This window comes from Seriola aureovittata, chromosome 24 (genome assembly GCF_021018895.1).
Source record: "Seriola aureovittata isolate HTS-2021-v1 ecotype China chromosome 24, ASM2101889v1, whole genome shotgun sequence".
Classification (NCBI taxonomy): Eukaryota; Metazoa; Chordata; class Actinopteri; order Carangiformes; family Carangidae; genus Seriola; species Seriola aureovittata.
The window spans coordinates 6,737,493-6,758,314 of NC_079387.1; the positions used below are offsets into that span (position 1 = coordinate 6,737,493).

At 39.6% G+C, this 20,822-nt stretch overlaps 1 protein-coding gene across 2 annotated transcripts in view; it reads right to left on the bottom strand.

Annotated features, from left to right (window-relative positions):
* The window catches only part of LOC130165508 (interleukin-1 receptor accessory protein-like 1), a 225,910-nt gene that overhangs the window by 116,866 nt on the left and 88,222 nt on the right, over positions 1-20,822 (bottom strand). For both annotated transcript variants that reach the window (XM_056370836.1, XM_056370835.1), the window contains exons 4-5: positions 7,386-7,572; positions 5,652-5,805 (exon numbers count right to left, since the gene is read on the bottom strand). In XM_056370836.1, coding sequence (XP_056226811.1) covers positions 5,652-5,805; positions 7,386-7,572 — 341 coding nt within the window. The remainder of the gene's footprint in view (positions 1-5,651; positions 5,806-7,385; positions 7,573-20,822) is intronic.

Below are 20,822 nucleotides of genomic sequence, written 5' to 3' on the forward strand. Positions count from 1 at the left end.
GCTACTGTTGTTGTGCCACGAGCTCTCTGTGTTCCTCTCACTGCCACCACCAAAACAAACGCCACATTTATTTTTACTCAGCAAAACTAAAGTCATTTAGCTGCTCCTGGAGAACAATAGACTAGACTGAAGTATAAAAAAATCAATATGTTTCAGGTATAACAGCATTCATCATGGTGACAGGATTGCATATCTTATAGAGTAATGACATCCAAGATGTGCCAGGTCAGGATGCAAAAAACAATGATTCCAATATTGAAAAGAAAACAAACAAAAGTTTCCTCTAAAGCTTCTGATGCTCATACTGGAGGGACTTGTGGTTGTGAGAAGCTGGTTGTGTTTCTAAATGATGAGCTTGTTGCCGCAGTACTACTACTTTTTAATTTCAGCTTGTTCGCTTGCTAACACAGCATGGTACGGTAGCCTGAGCATCACTGTCTTGCTGTAAAGTCTAATTTACATACTAAAATAGCAGGGCAGAATAATAAGTAGCATGACTCGCTGCACACACAAGATTTTTGATAAATCATTCTGCTGGCTAATTACTGCAAACCTTTATTTCCATTTATCTGTTCACCTGTTAATATCTCTGGCACACTCCAATTCCAAGACCCAGTTCACACCTGTGATGTTAACATATGATCTGTATCTTAATACATTACCTGGATAATGACATACACCCAGTGTTTATAAGCATTCTCATTATCTTGGTTCTCACCACAGCGTAATTCAACCTTGGATATTCTCAGGGGACTACGACCATGTGCAAAACAAGGGTCATGTGACAGTAAGACAGTCAAAGGAATACGTATGCTACTGAATAGGCTAATGTTATACTGTAAGAAGGTAATCACTGCCACAGGAGAAGCTTGCCAGAAACAGTGCCCCAGGTCTTGCATGTCACTGTGGTCCCTGAGAATTCCAAAGCAACGCTCCTGTATGAGCTCTACTTATTTCTTTCCTGTGGGGGAACCTTTCATCCGCAGCTTTTTGACTTTAAAGTAATGGGCTTTTATAGTTATTTTTTCTTCTTTATTGCATTTAGCAAACACATTTCTTTTCGAGTTTGTCCTTACTTGTCATGTTCCAAAAGAAGCTCAGTGAGAGTCACAAAAAGTCTTGTTCTCTACTTAAGTGTCATGTTCTAAACTTGTACCGGACTCCTGTTATTCTTTATTGTCTACGTTTGCAGAAAATAGCCTCTAGCTTACAAAAGCACAGCAGAAAACACATAACAAGGGAAAGGTTACCATCATTCAGGAGAAGTGGTTGAGCTGAGGAAGCAAAATAGTGCCTTTCATTTCCAACCAGTCAAGTCACTCTGCAATAATATTCAACAGTAAGCAAGTCACAGAAATAACATGGTGCTATCTAGCAAGAAACTACAGTTCAGTCAAGAGAAATTGGGTTTCAATGTGCTAGACTGAAAGACTGTCAAAAAGAGTGTTAAATGGGAACTGCTTTAAGCCATAAAGCTACCATAGTATCAGCTCTGTCTATTCAAAATGCTCAGACTTAAAGGACATGGAAAATATCATGCGGTTTTTAAGGGAAATGCAGGGACATTTTATGTGAAGAGCTGTTTTCATGATTGTCTTGCCTGTGCATCTCAGGCTTTTTGGCTATTTAGATGCTCACGCTGTAAAGCACGCCCCTTCCCTTCATCAACCAAATACGCCTCATTGCATGCTGGTTCAAAATAAGAAAAGCTGGTTAACAACATCAGTCCCAGCTCATTAGCTACACTGACACTAAAGTTGCTGCTCCCCTGTATATCTATTTCATCACCGTTCCTTTATTTTGCGGTGTTTAATCTAAGACATCAAACAGAGCACCTTACAAAGAACAAGAAGACATAAAACCCCAAATTTCATTTAAAATGAATGTCACTTCCAATCACTCAGCAAGGGAGCTCATTATGACTTTAGCTGTGCTCATTATAATCAAATGGAATCTGACCTTTTGTCCCATTGCGCTGCTTTGAGAGGGGCTGTAGGCTGTTGATAAAGAGGGGAGTGACAAAGGTTCTGATGGTGAATTTGAATTATCTGTGGGAGATTGATAATATGACATAAAAGTCCATGTATACTTACTCTAGATAAAAAAAAGAAAGCACGCTGATAGAAAGGTCAGGTCTATGTGGAATACTTAAATCCCTTTTCCTCAGCAGGAATATAATGAAATGTAACATAATGAGTAGCTATTATCACAGGTTCTGCTTTTGTTTCCACTCTCCTCCACCGTCTTTGTGCGTGTGTGTTGTGTGTGTGTTGTGTGTGTGTGTTGGGGAGGGATGTCTGTTGAACTAAACTTTGGCATTGCTGAAGAGGAGGTACTGAATGCAAGTTCCAGGTAAGGTAAGAAGAAGATGCCAGCAGTGCTGTCAAGTGATTCACCAAACAGACGTTGTCAACATTAATGACTGCAATTAACAAGTCAGTAACATCAGTCACAATTTGACTACTTCACCTGTATTGACCAAGACAACCAATGCTTTACAAAGATGCCCAGGCTCTCCCTGGTATTTGGGAAGAGGAGGTCATTAAGAATGACCTGGAGTCAGCGGTTTGAAATGAAAGGTGTACGGGAAGATTTTTCAGTGATTTCTCAGTGTTTGGCAAAGGTGGGGACAACAGACAGTCAAACTGAGTTGGGACAGTTTTGATAGATTAAACAATATTAAAAATATGGGATCACAAAGCAGTGGTGCAAAGTGAAAAGCTACAGAGTGGTTTGATAGCATCTTCCAGCAGTGCCCTTTGATTTTGCGTTGGCATATGAACCCTACACAGTATATAAGATAACAATTAATAACAAAATCAACCCAGCTGAGAACTTTTGGGACAGACAATGTAAGAAATAACTGACACTGTTTGTCCCACAAGCATTCACTTTGCTTACAAAACAGCACATAAAAATTGCAAATTCATGGCTTTTGTATTTTTATCTGCGTATACCCACATTGCCCAATTTTTAAATTACTGTGGAAACACATGAATTATCCTTGTACCAAAGTCTCAAAGGTTTTTTACACAACAATTAACCTTGTTACAAAACCTCACAAGTTTCTTACAAGTTTAGGTCATGGGAAGAACCCACGTCATGGGTTGTAAAGTTCCACTACACAGACTACTAGATGCAGTATGAGTATACTCTAGGTTACTATTGGACACTGGTCTTGCTAGAACAGTTTTTTTCCCTTTGTAGTGTATTTCACAGTTCTTCTCACTGGCCCTCTAGATGGGTATATAATGGGGATAAATGGCTGCCAATTTCCTGAACAATTGAACCCTAGAATGGTTATTATCATGATAAATTGTGAAAATTAGACAAAACTTGGGTGTTTTGCACACAAAAGTAATGAATATTAAAACTAGTGGAGGACACTGATTCAGTATAAAAGCAGTGGATGCATCTATTATTTGTTTACAATAAGCACATCAAAGTTCAAGGTGTTTAGAAGTGGAGATGAACCCTAAACACTATGGAGTTCTTTCCAAGAACAAAATCCCCTTCCTTATAGGATGTGATGTGTTTCATGTGTACTGAAGCAGTGACAGCAGACAGGAAAAGAAGATAGATCAAAAGAACTGGGTAGTTAGCAAGATCAGTGCAGCCACTATGGCTGTACAAAAGAAAACGCTGCGTACGAAAACTCAAAACTTCTTCAATCGAAGACAGTAAATAAAGAAATAAATGCCAAAACTCAAAGGAAAGCAATTCTGCCTAAAAGGAAAGCAACCAAGCCAAAAAACAGAATTAACACTGGCATTGGTTTCTAAAGATAAAAGGCACTCCATATTCAGAAAGAACAATGGGAATTTTTGTTATACTTTGTTGCCTCTCGGAAAAATAGCATCTTTTAACATACAGTCACGTTTTAGGTGAAATGTTTTATTTGCATCTCTGTATCCTAAAAGAAACATTTAAGTATATCAATAAACTACTGATCTACTGCCTCTGTGGAATTAGACCTAAGACTCGATGTACTGCAAAGGTTTGTGCTATTTTCTGAACAAAACTTATAGTAAGTTATAGAAGTGATGGAGAAAATTCTGCCAAAAAAGTAATTACTTCCTTTTCTTTCGCATATACTGACAACTTCATCTTAAACCAAACTATGAAATAAAATTGACACATATCCATCCATTTATTTTCTATACTGCTTACAGGTTGTGAGAGCTGGAGCCTATCACTGAGCGTGAGCGAGGGTACATCCTGGACAGGCTGCCAGTCTATCATAAAACTAAAAAGATACACATTCACACCTACAGGCAGACTGGGAATGAGTGTAAACCCACACAGTCACAAATGCTGTTTCTACTGCCATGGTCCAATCATCAATCATCTTTTGCCACCTGTTTTGAAATGCTGAATGTCTCCAAAGTAGATAGAGAGATTAAGACTATTCCCCCTGGATGACATTTTGAGGTTGGTGAGAAAATGATTTACGACTTAACTCGGCCTTCACTGGAGTCTGTCTTTGTCTCTTTAAAAGGACTATAAAATGTAATCAGGTAGCAGTTAACAGCCAACACTTTGTCTGACCCTCACACCCACAATGTGTGATGGCAGCCGCGCTGAAACACAACAGCCCCTCTATCCTCTTCATTTCTCTCTGTTTTGTTTCAGTCTGCGTCATCCTGCATTTGTTCCTATCCTTGAAGACATGAGCCACCACAGGAAGGGTGAGCTCAGCCAAATGAGTCAGAGAGAGGAGAAGCTGTTGTGAAACTGAACAAAGCAGGAACACATTTACTCAAACAAACGTGAGCTCTACTTTTACAGGGACATTTTATAATGGAGCAGATCTGTAATATAGGACGATTTTAAATCTGGCAAGTGATAAATCCCTGAAACAAGAAGTCTTGTTTCTCTTATGATTCATTTTGTTGCAGTTAAATTAACACTATTAAAATACTAATTTTAGTCAATATCAGCTCTGTGTTGCTGTTTACTGATCACAAATTTAAAGTGATATCACTCAGGAAAACTACCAGAACAACTTCCAGTCAGATAAGCTAAAAAAAACAAAAAGAAGTGTGTTTAATTAAGTTGTAAATTTAGGGTTCTCCCTATCCACAGCGCCTGCTGTGTCAACCTTGGCTGTGACAGTGTCAGTGGCAAGCAATCTGTCACCCACTTTAGGTTCAGGCTTAAATATTTCAACAGCCTTAAGAAAAAGTGCTGAAGTGGCTCTGTGTGAATTCCTCTACTTAGCAATTAAAGCAGCCTGGAATTCACAGAGACAGCTCCACTATTGGCAAAGGGCGCAGAGATCAGCTTAAAAAACTTAATTTTTTTAACAACAACGACAACAACCTGAAGCCTTTTTTTTTTTGCTAGATCACAGTGTAAAAAAAAACACAATCTGTAAAGACACTCACCACACACAGTGCACAAAGGCGTATGCAACGAGGACATTCTTTTGTGGAAATGCCTCTATTTTTAAACATATTAATAAAAGTATACTTGCATTGAGGCTTTTGGTGTGATGTTCTTTTTTTCTGTTACAAGCACCAAAGCAATTCAAGCTGTTTGTACCTCTTACATTAAAATACCCACAGTATAAGATATCAACAAAAGTAAGCAGAGATGACTCTGAAGTCAAAGATCGTGTAGCATTGAAGAAATGTAGACTATTTTCTTACCTGTGACTGATAACTCAGTAGTCCTCCGAACCACAAAGTTCCCAAACTGCAGTTCGCAGGTGTAATTCCCAATGTCATCTTCCCGTACTTCCTTGATGGACAGAGTGTCCCTCCTCCTTTCTATGGTTTGTCTCCACTGCTTTGGCTTGCATTCCTTTATTCAAACGAGCATGGGGATACAGAATGTTAAAAATGAAGCAAATACACTGATTTAGTTTTACTGTCGGCTTCCAATTGAAGCTGCTGTTTGAAATGTACAAAAAACTCTAATCATTAGCAACAGAGACGAGACATTATTTGTTTCATCTTAAGCATACTGAATGAAAAAAGGGTAAATCCATAGAGGGCTCTTTGTAACTAAACTGTCATGAAGCACTACAGTAGCTTTCCACACAGTCATACGTCATGGTGGAGAGGCCTCAAGCTCTCCCCAAATTATGCTAAATTAGTTTGGTGCACCGCTGTTGCCCAGACTCTAATACTTTTTTAACTGGGATTTATGAGGTTGAATGGCTTTGCGTTTATCATTCTGAGACAAGACAACATTACTGGATCGGGTTGCAATAAACGTTTCATTTCATAAAACCTACTAAGTTTATGTGTGAAGTCCTTTCTAGTTTCTAGTAGCAATTTACTTAATTGGGTTGAGGGTTTTAAGAAAAGTGACATGAATTGCAACTATTCAGGCATATGAAGTTTGTCATTAATGATTCGTTTTGATTTCTGATGTGATTGCCAACGACAAGCCTTTGATGCATGTTCACAATAGATTTAAAGAATTACACCAGTGTGTATTTGTATTGAAAGACGGCACTGTTCGTCAAAATAGAAAATAGTACAGCTAAATTCCTGATTGTGTACATTTAAATTTAATGCAATGCAGTCCTGAGCAATTCTTGTGGTTATATTATAGTTAGATATGAACTCAAACTTGGTCTTGGTGGAGCACTAGAGCTTCGGTCTTTTGGTCTTGACTACATCTTTAACCAATTTGAGTCTGGGGTCAGATTCAACGAATTCCACCAGCAGTCGGGCTAAAAGGACACTGCACAATATACAACAATGTTAGGTATAAAATGGATCCCTACAGCATACTATTATGTAGCTGGTGCATAGGTATGGCCTTCCATAGACAGTCAGGGCCTTTCAGATTTTGGGCCACAGAACACCTGAGGCAAAGGAAACTGGGGCATTGTGGGTTTGGTTTCAAACTGTGGTCCAAGACAGGCCTCCCAGAATTCAACCAGCCCCACTGACAAAGTGAGAGCCAATAACTAGAGGGTGTGGAGCCCACAACACACTTTCACGTTTGATAAATTGGCCCCCAAGCTTCACATAACAGCTCTGTCAAAGTGGCCTGTATTTGAGGTCTGACTGGCTCAGTTACACTGTGGATGCTTCATGAGGAGGAAGAGAAAGTCCATGAAAACAGTGAATAGATTTATTTTTGTAGGATATATAGTTTATATATATTATCTTGATCCTTTTAGTTTCAGAAGTCTAGAGATGAGATGGTATTTGAAGCTAATTAGATTTGAATATAGCTGATATTAACAAGGTTATTCTTCAAATAAATGACTAAATTCCCTGTGCAGCTTTTTAATTTTAAAGTGGCAGAGAAAATCCTTTGTTTAGACAACATCTCTCTTTTCTCCCTGTTTAAAAAAAAGAACACAACGACCAAAAACATCTTAATTATTTGTGCAAACAGCAAATAAAACAGGTGCATCTTACCTTGTACCACACAATCTCTGGCTCCACTCCCGGCTGTATATAATCCTCAATGCCTGGGCAGCTAATGTCTTTGCTTTTGCTTAGTTCAGCCTTCTCAAAGAACCTCATTTTGGAGTTGTAGCAGAGGTCTGTGTCGTTTTCTGCCACTGTGAGCGACATGGACACCTTCATGCAATACGTTGAGTTCCTGCAAAAACACAAAGATGATGAATCAGTCTGAGAAATAAATGAGTTTTTATCATATGGAAGTCTTGCAAACAAAAGCTGCCAGCAGTCCATCTCTGGCTTCAAAGAAACTAAGGGTCTGTTCCACAATGCTCATTCCTCAGATTCCATGTGAATTACTAATTTCAGCAGAAGATAGAAGGAAACCTTTCTTTGGAAAATCATTTTCACATTTTATGTCACATTTATTTTTGGCAAAAACCAACCAAACACACACACACACACACACACACACACACACACACACACACACACACACACACACACACACACACACACACACATAATGTATTGCCTTCATGTGTGTACAAGAGGCAGGGACATGGGTGGTAATATGGAGCGACAGCTTTGAATGTCAACAGCACTTGAAGATTGATTGAGCCTTTTGTTTTCACGTGTTAAGCAGATACAGAGCGAGCTAGCAGAAAATTACTTGCTACAATTGATGTACTGTAACTGCTCAGGTCATATACATAAAGAAGACAATTTATAATGCAAGGGAAAGGGGGTGTAAAATGCAAGATTACTTGTAATGTTTGGAGACTACATGCTTGCCTGGGCCCACAGATACTGATGAGTATTCATCCAGTGGAAAAAACAGTTCATTTCACTGCTTGGTATTGTAGTATACCTACAGTGATATGTGTTGCCCCTCCATTGGGAAAACTTGTCTTTCAATGTTAAACCAATCTGGGATCCAGATCAGATTTAGCCCGGCCCTGCAGAGTGATGCTCCACTCTACGGCTGCTAGGCATCTACAGCGGTCCTTTTTGGAGATTGGATCTCCTGCTTGAATAATTCTTAAGAGAACATGGGAATCAATGAACACATTGAGTCCCTGTGAATGTTGTGCTATTTGAAGGAGGGGAGCTGAAGCAGAGGTCCTTGATGATCAATGAATTCAATAAGAGCACCTTTTCTTCGCTAAAACTGTCTAATAAGACTGTCACGTTTGACAAGTACTATGGCCTGACTGCAGTAAATCCCTCCTGGTTAAAAGACCAAACAAATTGGCAGTGTTTAGGAAAATCTCATTGCTAATTTTCCAACTAAAGCTGGTTACACAAATTGAGCTGAACCAACAAACAATTACAAACATGTTAAATCCTTACATAATTGCGCAGCATTAGCTGCTTTGTGGATTAGTACAACACACACTGGTCTTCGCTACAGTGGCGGAAAACAATCCCTAGCCCTTCGAACTGGCCAGTGCCATGCTCTGCGCTTACAGTAAGTGTGCCATTTTCATGAAGCTCGGATGCAAATGTGACATGATGTGGAGATTATCCCAGACAACTTCTACCAGATGGACACCTGTGCAAATGAGATCCCACGGGTGCGCTCTCTTCCCTGTTAAATATTCTGGGCAGCACTGATAAACTCGCCCGCTGGAAGAGAGTGAGAGAGAGACAGAGGGAGAGAATTGTGTCATCTGCTCCGCATGAGTGATCGATGGTGTGGGCCAACACTTTGTCCTACAATGTCTTTCCAACATTTCACATCCATCACGATGCCTTTTGAGCCTGAAGAGCCAGGTGATCTCTTGACTATTCACTAAGCAGGTGTAATATTCATGAAGCCTATGCAAAGCAAGTAAGTGAGAAAACTATCCGACTGCTGCACACTCCAGAGACCTCACTGTTTACTACACACTGAGCATTCAATGCTTGTGGAACTCTGCGTACTGCAGATACAGTGATAACAAGCTAGGTGATACCATGGCATTAATGGGTGAGGATGTCTGTCAAAATGTGTCAAACTGAAGGGGATGTGCAATGTCGTGGCAATGATAGATAACATCCTGCATACATCAACTTAGAGAAGTGTCAGGCTGACAGCTACTGTATATGGCTGGAGGGCAGGCAGAGGACTTGAGCTGCACTATGCAGCAAATGCAGAGAAATTATGTGCAACGGTCAGTTCAGAGTTAAGCAGCCTTCTGAAAGGATTATGATTGGCTATGTGAAAATATACCAGACTCTCTTTACTGAAGACACTCATGGGATTTTGCATTGGTTAAATTTATGGATTCATTTATAGATGCAGCCATTGCTACATTCAGAGTTAGATCCCTCCTAATCACATAAGAAACAAACCATATACCCAACCATCTAATACATATTTTCTTCTTTTATTTTATTGACTGTCAGTGGATCTACCCACAGATATGAACACCAGATGGAACCTGCCCTACAACTCAGCAAGTGTTCGCTCTGATATTAAATAATAGGGATCAGAATTGATTTGAAATTCTCCTGGGAATCCATGGCACCTGTGGGGAAATTAATGAACTAACTTAATGAATCTCTTAATTAAAATAACTCCTCTCTAATAGAAATTGGATGATGAAATAATTGCTGATTACTCATTAGAGCTCACTTTCAACTAACAATAATGTTCTTGGAGAACTGTCTCAGTGTAAAGCGGATGTCACAGGGTGAGAGGTACAAAGATTAAAGGTTGCCTCGGCATGCTGTCATTACAGGGCAGTGAAAGATACCAATCCACAGATATCAACCCTATAGAGATTTAATATAGCATGTAATGCAGTACAGTAACATTGAGGTCACAACTAGTATTTAAATAGAGATTTACCTTGGTGCAGCTTTCAATACAATGTATTCTGTAATAAAAAAGTTCCTTGCTATGTGTATTTACAGAACATGACTTTGATTCTCACTGTCTGAAACTACTTATTTATTTAATTTATTATCTTTTAAATGTCATGTCTAGGAGACAAGAAAAGCTACTGAACTGCTGAAAAATGAAAACTGTGTGTCAGCCTATTTTGAGAAGATTGTCATTGTTAATATGGCAGCATCCCAACTGTCTAATCAGCATTCAGAAAAAGGTTAAGCCCTTTCTTCGTCCAACCATGCACAACCTCCATCACTGCAGCATTTTTTTAAAAAATAACACAGATGTGTTCCTACTGTAATCAGGGCATCAGGCACAGTAGAAATACTGCTAACATCTGCCAAGTCATTACCCTGTCCCTTATTAGCACCATATGTGTATAGATTCATGTGTCTCAAGCATGCTGTACTCAAGCAACTGTAAATTCAAGGCCAGTTTAAAATTAAAGATAGGAGCCCTAACTGACACCAGAACAGGGCTCTCAAGTCACAAAAATATTTTTCAAAATAATCCTTAATTCTTTATATAATTGTTAAATGTTTTGCAGTGCTTGAGTCAAACTTTTGATGTTTTAACAGCGGTGACAAAGAGTGCTGCTGCTGGTGGGCTGAGATGTGGTGACTGAGAGAACCATGATTCATACCGTTTTCATCAAACTAGTGACCCCTCATGTCCTGTGTAGGAGCATTTTCCTTTGTTTTCTTTATCAGATTGTTGTTTATTGTGATTTTTCCTTTCACCCATCAAGATTTTTGATAATCCTAATATGTGAGATTAGACTCAAGTATTACATTTTCTGGACACAGGTGTAACCTATTGCATGTGCAACAGCTTCCATACAGTGTGTCAATGTCCATTACATCAGCCCTCAGTAGTCCTGTACTACCTTCCCTGTCCACATTAAGCCAAGATGAACCCAGACCAAGACAGGGCTGGCCCAGTTATCCTAAATCAGTATTTTATGGTCCTTGTATTATTTATGGCCAGAGCGAAGGTCATAGTGAGCAGTGGGAAGACTGGGTCTCCTACCTGTAGCACCCGCTCATAACTCACCTGTCAACTGTAGCACCAAGCCCAGGATGATAAAGCACCCCGGCTCCCTAAATCTGACTGTGGGCCAACTTGCTCCTACTTAGCCCCTGTCTAAGAGTGTGGCACTTGTCTGCCATGCTGGAACAACCAACTCCGGCCTCAATTATAATCCATACTACTCTCTCTTTCTCTCTCTCCCTCCCTCCCTCCGGTCATGGTTCATCTCTGTCCCTGCCTTCACCCGCCCAGTCGCCCTTTTCTCTCCTGTCTTGTAGTACACGATTTCTCAGGGAGGAACACACACCTCTGTGGATAATTTAGTTTTGCCACGCTGTGAAAAACACATGCCTGCACCTGTCTGCACACTTGTACCCATACATATGAGCGTGCAAACAATTAAAGATAAAAAAGCAGTATTTCTGCATTGTGTGATATGTAAGAAAGAAAAGCTTCCACAGAACTACAGTACAATTTCATTTACATAGTGGGGTCTATTTTAGGTTCCTGGGTAATAAAGGTATGATTACTTGAGAAGTTTGCCTTGAAGCTGAAGGGAAATGCATTAATACAGTAGTGATTTATTGATAAACTAAGGATCTCTCAGTCTCTCAGTATTTGGGAGCATTACTATCTGGAATAATGAAGAGCCCAAGCTTCTAAAATGTTTTCAAGCCTCAGTCTGAGCCTCTTATGCTTTACAAATACATCTGAGTCACAGAGCAAAACTAACGATAAAATCAAGTTCACTTGAGCACATGTCATTGTCGTGATTCCATCCAAAACTAGTTTTTTTTTTCATCTTTGAGGATAATGAAAATACCTTCACACAGTGCTAAGTGTTGTTAAACAACCTTCTGGGTTTTTCAAAGATCTGCAGGTTTATTTTTGAGAATGATGCGTAGCTTTGTGACGCAAATGCACTGGGATACATGAGTGGATCAAATTAGGGTGCAGTAAGCTCTAATGTAGAGACTTTAAATGGACACAAACAAGTTGAACTGTTTCCAGAGAAGACCACTGAAGACCCCCTGGAACCTCTTCAAGGACCAGCTTTAAAACTACTGTTCTACAAAAATACAATGCAGAAAAAAAATGCATGTGCAAAAGCAATAATGTCATCCCCAAAATCTACATAGACCAAAGAAGTTATTATAAGTCTGAGAACTCCTCCAAGCTGTCCCTTGAGTTGTTCATCTCAAACTGTCAGTAGCACTTCTTGTGTGTGCAAACGCATTACTCAGTTATTTCCTCTTCGCTGCCTTCAGGGAACTCATTTTCCATTCTACGACACCCTCAACTCATCTTTATGCTAGCAACCTGATTTCATAACAAGCATAAACAATTTGTCTCCATTGTATTCTCTTCTAACTCCGTCATGACCTTATTCATTGGTCCCCAGGCCCTCTGGGTGTAATGTATGAGCAGCATACTGCTATGCATATCAAATACAAACTGTCTCATCCTCGCAAAGTTGTTGCCAGAATGGGCTGTTACACTGAGGGTTTGGGCCATACTGGTGAAAAATGTAAACCAGTTGCAGTTGTTGTTCTGCTGCTGAATGTCATTAAGGATTTGGACAAACTAAGCAGTTTCTTTGGGAGATGTAAGCGAGAAATGTTTCCTGAAACTAGCAACAAGGTGAATCAGAGGATCAGACAGCTTTCTAGGAACTCTTGTTTCATTTTTTCTCTACTGTCACAAGCAGTGTTGGGCAATCAGTACTCATTACCTAAACTTGAAAAAGTGACTACACTACAGATTTCTCAAAAGCAGAAGTAATTTGTTACATTACTATTCACATTACTTTACTCAGCAGATCTCAGCCAAAGGTGCCTTTAAACCACTCCAAAGCCTCCACACCTAAAGGTCACATCCACTGTATTTACTGTAACTACTACTGACTATTTTAATTACACTGTACATGTAAAGCCCAACTAGGAACAAAAATGAACAAATGCTATAAACTCTCTGTGCAACACATCCGTTTAATGATCTGTATTGTAACAATATTAAATTGCATTGGTCCTATTAAATAAATAAATAAAGGAACTGAAATTAAAAAATGAGACAAACTACCATCCTGTGGTTTGGAGGCATGTACTGACCATCAGTAGCTATTTCTTCAGCTAAGAAGACTCAACAACTAAATAAGATAATGTTGTGGAGGTACCAGAAAGACTTTTCCCTGTCTCTTGGAGGAGGCTAGCCCTCCCCGAGGCTAACACAATCATTGCAGATCAGTCTGAGATGCTTTAAAAAACATTCTAAGGATGTTTGTGGAACATTCCCCAGACAGAAAATTGTTTGCTGGGGTATTTATGTTTAGCAGACTGTCACTGTTGCATTTGTGTGTTTGTGCTGTGTGCTTATACAGTGTTTTGCAGCTCAAGGTTGTTATAAGTATTGGCAGGCCACCCGTGTCTCTGTTTTCTGTTCATTTTTAGAAGGGGACCTGTTATGTAATTGTTTTTTCTCCCTGCATCTTTTCCACTCCATTAAAGATTTATGTGTGAAATTTTGTGGCTAAAATACATACTGAAATGAGGGGGAAAAAATTAAGAGTAAATTGTTTATGGCTGATTTTGATACTGAGCTCTATTCCTTGTGGAGCTATTCACTAAGCTTGCAGTTTATTAGGTACACTTTATTAATACAGTCGAATTCAACAGCCCTGCAATAAATCCCCCTTTATGAAGGGTACAATGTTCAATTGTTGTTGAAATTCTTTTAAAGAGGTGCTAATTCAACTGTATGATAATTTTGGAGGATGTAGCTTGTGGTGTATAATGTTTTGCATTATACAGAGAAGTGTTTTTTATTCAGCCTACCCTCCCTGATATAAATGGAATGGCAAAATTAATATAAAACATTGGTCATATAATACAATCCAATTCAATAGCACCACAAGCTGCAACCTCCAATGACCATAAAGTTGAATCAACACTTCTTTAACAGTTTCAACACAAATATCAAACTTTCCGACCATCCTGAAGGCAGGATTTATTGTGGGACTGCTGTATTAGATTGCATTAGTTTTAGCTAGGTATTCCTAATAAACTACCAACTGAGTGTACATGACTTTACAAAACTGATACATTTTCTTTTAATAAATAAATGACTTGTAAAATGCTTTACAATATGCAGTATTGGTAACATTTAAATGAGTCTTTTCAATTTTTCAAAGTCTAATAAAGTTTATGTCTCAATCCCAGCCTATTATACTCTCACCCCTAAGACTCAGGGGAGCTGTGAGTTCGCCTATATCACAGTTTGACTGACAGCTGTGGTATTGCAGATGTCTCCTTTGGAGCACCACTGTTCACAATCCAGAGGGGAGGGAAGGGAGGCATGGAGAGGGGAGGAAAAGTTGGCTCTGGTGCCAAAGTGATTGTGCTTGGGGAATGGTATTTCTGACATTTGTCTGGCAGATAAAAACCACCATCAGATATGAGGAAGAGAAGGTCAGTGTCCCTGCTATCAGATAAGACTGGTTTGGCATCTTGTTTGATGACTTCCTCTCCTCAGTGTAGACCACAAGAGCCAAGAAGCTGGGCACATGGGGAGGCAATGGTGAGGACGTGACTGAATAAAATCCCTCTGTTGGTGATGTTGAAATATTTAGCCCAGGTGATACTCTGGTCTGTAAAATCAAACGGATAAAATTGAACTGAAATGAGAATATTGTATGTGCGTGTATAAGCTTAACAGAGATTGATCTTAAAAATAAAGAAATAAAAATTGGTCATATATGACCTTCTGCTGAATCGTTCTGGGTAGTCATGCAGACTGTGACAACAGATTTGAGTCAAGAGGTCTCTAAGAGCATAATCTCCACAGCCAACCTTCCCCCCTCTGCTCCCTATAGCCAGGAGCCATTTTAGCTCTGCTTAATCAAATGGAATCGAGCGTGGGACAAATGTCCAATCAGAAGGAGCATGAAGGGCATACAGAGAAATTGGCTGAGACTGTAATTCATGCACATGGTGGATTAAATTTATATTCCAATTTCTACAAAGAGTAGCTAATATACACCAAAATGAGTATATATAGAGCTGGTTAGAAATCAGCAACGTTTGCCACTTTTGTTACGTAATTGAAAAACTACAGCCAATTTCCACTCAGCATACTAAAGTATTCTGTTTTTTGATTTGGCCCATGAAAATATCATATCCCATTTTTACATACTTATTGAAAACCTAAATAAGATGTCTGGAATATAACAATAATTGCTGGGGTACTCAGGCATGGGTTCCTTTTCCAGTGAATGCTAGATTTTCAGTAATTGAAATAGAACTAGGGACATTTATACAATTCTGCATTTTCTGTTGGTTTATACATTGAATTTGTGAATATGATTGTAAGCAGGATAGGAACCATTATTCAGAATAATATATGCCTCTCAACACTGTAAGTAACTCCACCTTGCAGTTAAGGCTTCATGATCTTGTGGCCTATTCAAGGAAAAAAGGTTGTGCTGCCAGAAATTCAGTTAATGAAAACTCTGAAGAAATCCCACATTTTAATAAGGTGACCAATAAAAATTCTTAAGAAATACTACTACTCTAATCTTTGACTAAGTCAATGTTAGGTCTTCTTCTCATTGACAGTAGAAGCCCAAAAAAACGCCTGGTTTTCCATAATGGTTTACCAATCAATATTATGGAACTGAATTGTTCCTCCACAATGTGCTAACATCTGCAGACACAGGTTAATTCAAATGCTGACATTAAAGCTGCATGAGCAGAAGCTAAATATTACAGCTAGAGCACATGCTTTCACAGGTGGTCATGGGTGAAATATAGTGGCACTGTGTAAGGCCAAGTAATGACTTTTTGTTTCTCGGCATCCTGCAGAATAATGACACAAACTGTAGAGCTATTTTGCAGCTATATATTAAAACTAGTAGCTGGTTTTAATGTTGTGGCTGATTGGTTTAGATGCAATACCAAGAGATACAGACAGATTTTTGCTACAAACTGTGATCATTAAAATATAATGATGGTTTCCAGCTCTAAAACCAAAACCTTTTTGGGATTATCAGTGGCAGGAGTATGAATTTGCAACTGAATCCATAAATGCATCAGGGCAATTATTTTAAGTTATGAAATGCTAACATGTGTGAGTTATAGATGGTACTGTGAATCCAGCCCATTCACTAAATGTTTGGTAAAATATTACCATGCACATACCATATCATGTTCTTATTATAACCTTTCTTTGGTTGTCAACTCTACAGCCGTTCATGGGTTGATGAAACTGATATACTACCTATAATGCACACATGCTAAAATATTCATCATCACTCTGTTTTAAAAGCTTCTGACCCTTTTCTGCAATTTTTCTAACACCAAATATTTTGCTACAATAAAAGAGTTGAGTGAGGATATTTTCATATATAAACAAAAACAGCCACTGATTTTAAAGTTGCAAATTTTAAGACATTTTTCCATCTGTGTGCTAGATGAAAGTCTACTACTATCCAGCAACTGGTCTCAAAGTGGTTTCATGAGCACCCTCTTCTTTGACACTGCCATTGTAACATCAGACGTCCACAGTGCATATCCGGCCAAGTCCACACTGCCATATCACAGCTGAATAAAGCAGGGTGTGAAAGGTGGACTGGGCCCAAATAGTAGCCCATACATCATCAGACAATGGCTGCTGGAAAACAGCCTCCACTAAACCACATAGAGCCAACTAAAAGGCTGTCCAAACACTGTGTCGACAAAGCACTCTCTCTATACAGGTGTAAAGAATACTGAATATAGGGGAGCATCATCAATAACCCCTGGCTGATGTGTGAAGCATCTTGGCAAATCCATATCACACAATTAACTAAAATCCCACATGGGCACTGTGAATATCTGCTGCCAGGGTTTTGGCACCAACTCTTTCACAACCTCTTAAAGTAGTAATGTGGAAGATGCTCTTTTCTCCCATCAGTCATTGTTGTGGTGTATCTGTGTTGCTCTTCTTTCTTGGATAATCTGTTGACTAAGTTTATGTAGCTTCAGTTTAGCATTTATGACCATCACAACTCATGCTGACTCCAAACATACATTAACCACATCCTTTTTAGGACTTTGAACCACGTCGACAGCAGGGCTCTAGGGATGGTAGTGTTTGTCTGGTAATTTACCAATTCAGTTCAGACAGAATATCTTAACTAATATCGGAATGCCATGAAATGTTGTACAGACATACATGGACCCCAGAGGAATAAATAATCCTAGAATTTTGGCGATTCCTATCATTTCATCTAGTGCCACCTGCATGTCAAAATTTATGACCAAATACCCACAAAATGAATATTCCCAGAGAATAGATTCTAGTAACCAAGAAATAAGTTGCAAGATTCCAGATGTTGTGGACGGGGTAGTTCTGCTTTTTGTTACCATTATTGATTGAATAAGTATTTCTTCACTTCACAGTGACTTCAAAACCTCATTCATATGTGAAGCGGCACTGCAAAGCACTTAAAAATAAAGTCTATTAATAAACATCCATCAGGGCGTCATTGTTATAGTCCTCCTCCGTAAGGCTTTTTCACAGAGCCGCAGCTAACTGATTGTCTCCTGCCAGGTAGCTTATAACACAAACACCATCCTTATATTATACATCATCCATAACCCCTGGCAGCACAAACCGTCCCTGCTGCTCCTTAGTCTAGCGTCTCTCATTGACTTTGACAGCTGGGCTGGATCAATTGGACAGGCCCTGACTGGGGTTGAATGACAGAGTGTTCCAGACGGCCCATTCTCACTGTCACTTCCCTGAGAGATCACCAGCCACTCCTGCCCACGAATACTAATACAGTCAACATGGCTGCGGTGTGGGACGAGTGGGAAGTGGTTTTTAATGCGTGTGTGCTCTCTGTACAAGTTCTTGGTGTGTATGTCTATACACAGGTGCCAGGTGGGATGCACTCACAGTGGCGATTCAGGCTTAAATAAGCAAATGGACGCGCACTCGCGCGCACACACACGCACGCACGCACGCACAAACACAAACACAAACACACACACACACACACACACACACACACACACACACACACACACACACACACACACACACACACACACATACACACTTTGTTATCTTCCCCTCCCATTGTCCTTTGCTTGTGACAGCCCAGGCCTTGCAGGACATGCAGGAAACCCATTAATAAGGCTGGGACAGTGGCAGCATGCCAACACCGGTGAACAGGGTCAAAGGTGAGACATTAGCTACCTGCCAAGAAGTGGGATCCTCCTTGTGCTGCTACATCTGTCCTTAATCTGACACTGCAATCCCTGCTCTTTCCACAGCGATCAATGCAATGTGGGTGTGTGTTTGTTTAGGCACATTTCTGCTAGAGTTTGTGTATGAAAAGGAAAATCTTTGTGTGTTGATTTAAAGCCACTTCAGAAACATTATGGCATTGAAAGACCATTGAATAATTACATTGCAGTTGCCTGGACTTTGCTGCTGCTGTCATATCACAGGCAACTCTGTTCATTCAGATGGAAAATGGCAGAAAGACTTGCAGATAGTTTTATACACTTCTTGAAACTGTCACATATAGCAAGCAAAATGTAAAAGAATAAGGCACTTACAGCCCTCAGTTAACTGCTAATGTCTGTGATTTATCTATACTGGACTCAAATTATCCCACAATGCAACTTAAAAGATAGAGAACAAGCAATGGTTACTATGGGTACTGACAACAGGATACTATATTGTTTTCAAAGCAGAGTTCCATATATAGTGAACAGTTTATGAGTGGAGAATTAAAGACAAAGCTACTGAAACAACTAACCAGATGTAAAGCTGATGAAACAATTCAAGATTACTGAAAACTACAAAGAGCAGACACCCTACACATAACTACCATATTCAAGAACAGAGATTTGAACGTCATAAGATTGAGGTGAAAGTCAGGTGAACTGTGGCTTTGCACTGAAATCTCACTGAAAACCTCACACACATGATGCCAATGGTCTGGATTTAAGTTGTACACATAATGACAATCTTACAAATTTCCATTCAAAATCTGCGCCCCCTCACACACTTTTGATTTTATCTGCAGATTATCAATAGCACCTGGCCCAACCTGAAACAGATTTAATCAATCTTATCTGATCAATTTTGGAATCCAAAAAATATGATCGGCTCAATGATCGTCCTACTCATATATTCAAATTCAAGTTGCATACTTTGAGAGAGCAGCAGTGAACCAATTTCAAACATCTACCCTATGTTTTTCCTTTTTCCTCTCATGACGTTAGCTATACCAGCTTTTACTCGGCTGTGTCTGCTGTCAGTGCAGTATGAAATAGCAGGAATTAGTAACTTTGTATTGCTAATAGCCTTAGAGAGACACTGGCGGCAATGCTGGGGAGTTAGTGGTATCCTCCAAGTAGTCCGATGTCCTGTGTGTGTTTATGCGTTTGTTTTCTGTCACTCTACAGTATGTGACACACTCCGCCACTGCAGATGTTTTCGCTCTGCATATGAAAGAGCTCCGCGGGGTATAACATCTGAAACAGCTGAGTGCTGATCCCGATTTGACACACAGCGCTGATCATCTGCTCCCCTCCACTCCTATACTGTATGTGGTGTGAGCGCCCCTCATCATATGTCTGTAATGCATGTAGATCTATGTGAGTGTGCAGAATGCAAGAGAGTAAAAGAGACAGGCACACATGCTCAAAATGTTGAGTGTGTGCATGTGTGTGTGTTGATGTTGGCCTGCTTTCACATACAGATTGGAGGCACATTAAGTTCCTGTCAGTAGCAGCTAGTCTCAGGGGAGCAGGGAACTGACATGTCGTGTTTGTGTATGTGTGCGCGAATGTGTATGTGTGTGTACGGGTGCTAGCACATGATGATGCCCTCTGACACCCTTAAGTGCAGCTGAGCAAACACACAGAGATGTGATGAGTGCAGGCACACTGCTGTATGTGTGTGTATGTTAATAGAGACAAGAAGGCCAGAAGTGTAAAGTCATTGGACGCAGTGTAACACATGAAATTATGGCAAAAAGAGCATGTTTATACTCAATGGTTTGCGTGAGAGTGCACCATAGAATGAAAGATGGAAATTATGAAATCAATGAGGAACTGCATTGTAAACTGAAAAATTATCCATCCAAGTAATCTAATGTCATATTTTGTCTTGGTTTTTAAACAAATAATTTCTGCGAGTGCTGCGAGATAGCTCCACTTCACAGAATTCACACATCTTAAAACAACAAACAGGAAGATGACTCAAACAGTGTTAAGAACATGCCTCTTGATTAAGAAAGTACTTGAAACTCGATGATTTGAATTGGTAATAATTGTGTTTATCTGCACGCTGTTACCAACCTTTCCCAGCTGCTTTTCAGACTTGAAACTTTGCTAACTGCAAAACTTATTAAGATGTTTGTGTCTTTACGCAGTGCAGATGGGTCTCTGTCATCATCTGTATTATGCCACATGGTGTCCAAGCTGCTCACAAAGCGTATTTCTATTAGACTTCACAGGGCTTTCTTTCACAAGGGCAATGTACAATGATAA